The sequence below is a fragment of the Numida meleagris genome, chromosome 24, assembly GCF_002078875.1.
Source record: "Numida meleagris isolate 19003 breed g44 Domestic line chromosome 24, NumMel1.0, whole genome shotgun sequence".
Taxonomy (NCBI): Eukaryota; Metazoa; Chordata; class Aves; order Galliformes; family Numididae; genus Numida; species Numida meleagris.
Window position 1 is genome coordinate 1,641,130 of NC_034432.1, and position 7,337 is coordinate 1,648,466.

At 65.5% G+C, this 7,337-nt stretch overlaps 1 protein-coding gene across 2 annotated transcripts; it reads left to right on the plus strand.

The window, feature by feature from the left end:
- Positions 12-6,920, plus strand: CADM3 (cell adhesion molecule 3; the record flags this gene model as incomplete). Of its 2 annotated transcripts, XM_021376505.1 has the most annotated exon segments (9): positions 12-483; positions 2,476-2,616; positions 2,746-2,898; positions 3,363-3,500; positions 3,700-3,870; positions 4,205-4,295; positions 4,641-4,810; positions 6,091-6,213; positions 6,795-6,920. In XM_021376505.1, coding segments are annotated over 9 exon segments (1,390 nt in total), but the record flags the coding sequence as incomplete, so codon positions are not given.

Genomic DNA, 7,337 nt, shown 5'->3' on the forward strand with positions numbered 1-7,337 from the left:
GTGCTAAGGGAGATGGGAGCGTTCGTTTGTGCCGCTCGTCGCCGGGATGGCACGGGACTGGGGAAGCCCTGATTGTTCCTGGAGGGCTTCTCCGGTTTTTGGTGAGCTGCTGCGGGGCCCTGGGGGTGCAGCCCGGCCGCCCCCTGCTCCCCAAGGGTCCCACGGGGACGGAGCCCGGCCCTCCCTGCTGCCGGAGCGGCTCACTGATGCAAAACTGCGTCTCCCACCGCAGCGCGGTGCCCACGGGTCGGGCAGAGGAGGAAACGCGGAGCCGAGGATCTGCTTCCCCCTCCTGGAGATGCGGGAGAGCAGCGCTGAGCGCTGAGCGCCGCTCGGTGCCGCGGTCGGGCGGCGCGGGGCTCCCGGTTTGGCCAAACGTGTTGCCAAAACGGGACCGGGATTTTGGTGGGGGGGCTGCTGGGACCCGAAGCGGAATGCTTTCGGCTGTCGGGGACGCGCTGCGCTGGGAGCTGCTGGATTCGGGTGGGTCCTCCCGGCGCTGGGTGCCCCCGCGCGCTCCCGGGGGTGGTGGAGCCGGGGGACGGGGACCACGCTTTGTCCCCATCGCAATGGGTCGGGAGGGGGCGAAGCTCGCGGGTCCCCGCGGCGTCGGTGTCCCTGTTCTGTCAAGGGGCCAGCGGGTTGCAGCCGCGCCGGGTTTTAATTAAACCGAGCCGTGCCCATCTGCTGCGCCAAGCTGTCGGTGCGGAGGCGAGCGGGATCTGGGGCACGGCGCAGTGCTCCGTGGGGCGGGAGCACGGGGCTCCGGGCTGTCCCCTATGGAAATCCAAAAGGGGGGGGGTCCCGTGCTCAGGGCGGGGGTCCTGAGGTTGGGGTGGGCTGGAGGAGCAGTGGGGCTCTCAGGACCGAAGGGTTGGGGTGTCCCCGGGACCCCGGTGCCGTGGCAGGGCCCCTGTGCCCTCCTCCTGCTGTTGAACCCCTCCCCAGGTTAATTCCTTAATGAGGCCGGCGCTGTGGCAGGTGATGGTAATTGCGTTAATTAAAAGATGGGGTCTGTAGTCTGCCGCGTGGGTTTTGTGCCCCGTCCTCGATCGGAGTCGGAGCGCTTTGAGTTTGGACAACAGCGGCTTGGAGCGGCCTAATCCCCTAATTAACAAATTAAAACAAGCCGACAGCCACCTCCCTGCCCAGAGGAGCGGCCGTGCCATCATCCCTGGCTGTGTCCATGGGATTGGGGCTGGGGACCCCCCCGAGGACTGTGCCCAAAGTGAGCTGGAACCAAACGCACCGCGGCCGGAGGGAGGATGAGGAAGAGCACCAATAAACGTCCACAAGGAAGGAGGTGGAAGCAGGGACCCCTCAGCAGCCGGTAACCCCAGCGAGTGGAGAGGAGCAGAGTTCCACCACTGTGATGTAGGAGCAGCAGCGTCCCAGGGATGGAGCCTGGAAACTTGGGAATGGTTTTTAATCCGGATTCGGTGGCTTTGGAATATTGAAGTCCTCGTGTGTTCCAAAGCTGGTGTGGGATTCACGCGCTCTCCAGCCTGGAGTTCACGGGGTTGGAAAAGGCCACTGAGATCATCGAGTCCAAACATCAGCCCACCCCCCCCATGCCCTCTCATAGGATCTCTCAGGTTGGAAAAGGCCAGTGAGGTCTTCTAGTCCAACCCCCGACCCATCTCCAACCTCTAGTCCATCTGTTCAGCACAAATCTGGGAAGCTCCGCATTTTTGCCCCCTGCCCTGCTCAGCCCTCTCCGTCCCTTCCCGCTTCCTGCGATAGCTTTGTGGAATTTACAATGTCAGCAAAAGAAAACGTTTCCCTGCGTCGTTCTGGGCAGAAAATGGAGAAATTCAGCCCGATTCGGGCTGCTGCTGCTCAGTGGAGCTTCTCCCAGCCAGCAAGCGTCGTGCGGGGAAATGGGTCCCGAAATGAGGATTGCGCTGCGGGCTCACGGCACAAGAGCAGCCCCGAGGTTGAGACTTGAGCCCTGAGTGCTGAGACGTAAGACAACGCCGCGTGGAGCTCCGCATCCAGCACGTGACGGAGCACGGGTTGCAGCGCCCTGGTTGTGTCCGACCTCCGGGCTGGGCGAGCCGGCGTCTCCCTTCCCCGTGGGGCGGCTCGGCGCCGTGGCTGTCCCGAAATAGCCGTCCTTGGGGCAGGAGGGGTTATCTGATCTTCCTGCCGCTCCTCTCTGCCCTTGGGCTGCCCGGCAGCGGCGTCCGTGCAAAGGAGACAAGGCTGGGAGGGATGCGCAGAGCCCTTAGGATTGAGATGGGGCCAGAATTTTGGGGTGGGAGCCCAAAGCGCCCGCTTCCACTCGGCGGTGCGTTGGGGAGCCCTGGCAAGCGTTCCTCCCAGCAGGTCCGTCGCCGTCTGTAGGAGGGACACAGCGACCTGGTTCCCAAATCTGCTTTCAGTGGAGGTGGAGGGCATCGCATCCCAGGCTGTGCGGCACGGAGGCACGGCCCGGACCCCCCCCCTCCTCGACCTCTCCTCTCTCGCGTGCAGTGAGCCAGCCCACGACGTCGGACGAGACGGTGGTGGCCGGCGGCACGGTGGTGCTCAAGTGCCAGGTGGAGGACCCCGACGACTCCTCGCTGCAGTGGTCCAACCCTGCCCAACAAACCCTCTACTTCGGGGAGAAACGAGGTGCGTGCACGGGGTGGGGACGCTGGGCAGAGGGGAGATGGGTCGGGGCGAAGCTGGTCCTCCATCCCCACCGATGGGGAGCGTGGTGGCATTGCCGCTCACCCACCCCGCTGTCGTGTTGTCCCCCAGCCCTCCGGGACAACAGGATCCAGCTGGTGAGGTCCACGCCGAACGAGCTGACCATCAGCATCAGCAACGTGATGCTGGTGGATGAGGGGGAGTACACCTGCTCCATCTTCACCATGCCCGTGCGGACCGCCAAGGCCCTCGTCACCGTGCTGGGTGAGTGGTAGCACCCCCTGACCTCCTCTCTGCCTCTGCCCCATCTGCAGGCTGCCCCCCATACGGCCCTTGATCTCTTCTATCCCACGTCCCAACGCCGTAACGCATCCTGGTCATCGAATCGTTGTGGTTGGAGAAGACCCATCAGGTCCAACCACCAACCCATTCCCACCCATAGAGTCATTACGGTTGGAAAAGACCCCCAAGGTCATCGAGTGCGACCTTCAACCCGTCACCACCTCCATGCCCCCTCAACCATGTCTTATGTCCATCCATCTCTAGACAGCAGCACACACAGAGCTAATGGGTTGTTGGAAAAGACCCCCAAGGTCACTGAGTCCAACCATCAACCCATCGCCACCACCATGCACTCAACCACGCCTCGTGTCTTTCCATCCATCTCTGGAGAGCAAGCCTGCACAGAGCTAATGGGTTGTTGTCTTTCTCACCTCCTCCCCTCCCAGGAATCCCCCAGAAACCCCAAATCTTCGGCCACGAGCAGCCCATCGATGAGGAGAAGATCGCCCGGCTGACGTGCCGGTCCTCCGGCAGCAAACCCGCAGCGCAGCTCCGGTGGAAGAAGGGCAATAAGGAGCTGAAGGGTGGGTGACAGGGGACTGGGGTGACTGGGGACCCCACGGGGACGGATGGGGGATCTGGGAGCTGCAGGTGTGCCCGGTGCCGGGCCGCCCCAGTTGACCATCCCGTGCTGCTGCCAATGATGGGGTGCGGGGAGGGTGTCCCCTTGCTCAACGTGGGGACGTGGTGACCGTCACCTCCAACCGCCCCCTGTCCCCGCAGCTGAGGGCATGGAGGTGGTGGAGGACTCCCACAACAAGACCTTCACCGTCAGCAGCCGGGTGGAGTTCCGTGTCACCAAGGAGGACGACAACGCCGAGGTGACCTGCACGGTGGACCACGAGTCCTTGCAGAACTCGGAGAGGTCGACCACGCAGAAGCTGCAGGTCCACTGTACGTGGCACGCGGGGACGGGGGCGGGGGGGACCTCAGTGTCACCGCGCTTCAGCAGACATCACGTGCCCTGCGTGCGCACCGATACGGGTTCAACGCGCTGCCCCATAGGGGAGTGCTGCACGGTGTCACCCCCCCTGCCCATCCCTGTCCCCATGGTCCCGTGTCCCTCTTGTCCCCATCACCCCCGTCCCACCTCGGGGACAGGATGTGGGGACGTGGGAGCTGACCACCCGTGGGTGCTCTCACACCTCACCCGTGGCACGGCAGGGTGGGGAGGGGGGCGTGGGGTGGGGTTTGGGGCAGCGCTCCCACCCCACTGCTCCCCTTGCAGACAAACCAACGGCGAAGATCGAGCCGCAACCCCAGTACCCGCGGGAAGGCGAGAAGCTCCAGCTGCAGTGCGACGGGCAGGGCAACCCCGTGTAAGGACCCCCCAGCGCTCCCCACTGCCCCTTCCCACCCATCCACACACCCCAGATCGCTGCTTACCTCTCCATGGGGCTGGGGAAGGGGTGGGAGGGGGGGGGGCTCACCTTAGAGCTGGGTGGGCTCGCAGCTTCGGTGCCCTGCATCCCACCGAGGGCAGTTCCCTCCCCTTGGGGCACCGGATAATGGGATCACAGAAAGATGGAATGGGTTTAGGTTGGGGGAGGGGGGGGGGTGGGGACCTCAGAGACCACCTCGGGCGGGGACAGCCCTCTCCTCCGCCCCCTGTGATGCTGTGGGGGGGGGACCCAGCGGTGCCTGACCCCCATCCCGCCCCGCAGCCCCCGGGAGTTCCTATGGGAGAAGGAAGGCAGCGATCCCCCGCAGCAGCTGAGCTCCGAGAGAGTCCTCATCTTCCCCTTCCTCAACAAGAGCGACAGCGGCACCTACATCTGCACGGCCACCAGCTCCATGGGCAGCGTCATCGCCAAGTACAACCTGGACGTCAGCGGTAAGGCGGCGGGGCTGGGGGGGGGATGGGGAGGAGAAGGAAGGAATGGGGGGGGAACGCTGCTCGGTTTGGCACCGCGGCGCCGTGGGGATGCACGTGGGGCTTCGTGGGTTGGGTTGGAGCATCCCCTGCTGCATCCAGCCCCGTGCCTCCCCCGCTGGTGGATGGGGCAGAGCGGGGTGAGCGGAGACGCGGCTCAGCCCGGACCCCGTCGGCTCTGATGAGGGGAGGGTGCGGCACGGGGGGGGGGGTCTCCAGGTCTCATCCGGAGCCCACCCTGGGACAGCAAAAGGCCGTGAGCCAGCGGGCAGCGCTGACCCCTTCTGAGCCCGAGATTTTGGAGACCGACCCCACGGCTCGCCCCACGCTGCAGCCTTGCATTGCATCCCGGGACCCCGCAGCCTGTCCCTGCAGGGGAAGCAGCAGCACCCATCCCATTGCTGCTCCCCCCTGCCCTGGCCGTGCTCTGCTCGCTGTCACCGTGCCCCACTGGGCTGCGCGCTCCCCCCCGCCTCGTGGGGAGCCCCTTTCCCTGCGCTTCCGGGCCTGGATTTGGAGTCGTCCTCCTTTTCTCTGTTGTCCTCTTGTCCTCTCCCTGCTCTCTTCCAGCCTTGAGCTTTTCCATCTTCCAGCATCCCTCATGCTCCGGCCTTTCCCCTTCCCTCCCCTCTTGTTCGGGCTGCCCCCCACCCCATCCTTCCCCTCCGAAATGGCTGCGGCTGGCAGGAGCGCATGGCAGAGATGTGTCCCACCCCACGCGGTCCATCCTCAGCAGCCCCCTGCCCTTGGCTACCCCATGCCCCCGTCACCCCTGGTGCAGGGACCCGCTCCTGCACCCACCCCTGGGCTCACAGCAGCACCCAGTGCCCGCCCACCAGCCCCCAGGACGCCATGTGTCCCCCACCTGCTCTCTGTCACCATACCCAGCACCACATCCAGGCACTGGTTTCCCCCATTTTCAAATCCCCCCTTTTTCCCTGCCTCCCGGAGCCACAGGGGTCTTGGGCACCGTCACCGGAGCAGCCCTCCAGCCCCCCCACAGCAGCCATCCCCGAGCAGAGGTGGCACCTGGCACTGGGTGACCCAGGCAGGAGGGTCCCATGGGTCCCTATCTGGGGCTGCTAGCAGGTAGGACGCGGGGCAAGGCGTCCCTGGTGTGCCCCAGAGGCAGGAAGAGAAGTGGGGTGGTGGAAGGTCCCCCCACGCCGGGGTCCCACCCGTGGGCTCTGTCCCTGCCGGGGGGCTGACTGCTGTCCCTGTGTTTTTGTCGTCCTCCCCAGATCTTCCCCAGCTCCCCACCCCACACGTTCACTCCACTCCAGCCCCTCCGCCGGGCCCTTCCCAGCCCATCTCTCATGCTTCCATGGCCACCGCTTCATCCTCCACTCCAGCTCCCATCCAAGGTACCGTACGCTCCATTTCTGTCTCTTTACGGACCCGCTGCTGCTCAGCCAGAGACGATGTCAGGAGGACGATGGCCCCGTGCTGGCTTAGCGACGCCTTTGCCACGTGCCAGGTGCCCAGCCAGGCCCTGGGCGCTGCTTGGTGGCACGGGGACAACATGATCCTTCCCGTGCTCCCATCCTACTGCAGCACCGCTGCAGCGCGAGCGGCTCTGGTGCCCCCACGTCCGTCCGTCTGTCCGATGTGTCCGTGCTCCTCGTCTCCCCCCATCGTTTTTCTTTTCCGCCCTCTCCTTGTCCCAATGTCCCCTCCGAGCGTTCCCGTGGCTCCGTGCCCGCGCCAGGCACCAGGGGACGGTGACAGCAGAGCCACGGCGCAGCGCTGGCGCACACGGTGGGCAGAGCTTTGCCCGTCTCCGGCCTCTCCACATCACACCCCCTGCTTCCCCCCCGCGCCGCTTCGCCCCGGCTCCGCTCCTCCCCGTCCTCTGCCTCCTCAGCACCGCGCCGAGCAGGACCCGGGGAGACCCACAGCGTCCCCTCCCCTCTCTTTGCTTTCTCCCCCTCCATCTCCCGGGCAGACGCCAGCCCGGTGCTGTCAACCTCCAGCACGTACCACGCGGTCATCGGCGGAGTGGTGGCCGTCATCGTCTTCCTCCTGCTCAGCCTCCTCATCGTGCTGGGACACTACCTGATCAGGCACAAAGGTACGGGGCTGTGGGGTGACGGGAGGCGACAGCCGGCAGAGCCCCCAGGGTTGGGTTTAGGGGCCGCTCCTCAGCTCCGTGCTGGCCTCGAGTTGGCCAACTCCACTTCCATTCCCCATCTCCGTGCTGGTCCAGCAGTGGACAGCTCCACCTCCATTCCCCCCCCCCTCTCCTCCATTCCTCCTCCTCTCCCCTCGCTGGGTGCACCCGCAGCCCTGCAGTGCCCCGTGCTGCTGCCCCACCGACCGATCCCCCCCCTTTCCCTCCTCTCCCTCCCCCTCCCATCATTTCCACCTCCCCACCCCTTTTCCATCCGCCCGGCAGGTGTGTGCATAAGACACGGGGAGACCATCACAGCCAGACCGCGGCAAAACCCACCCGAGGTGATGAGTGAGTAAGAGCCCCCCATCATCCCCC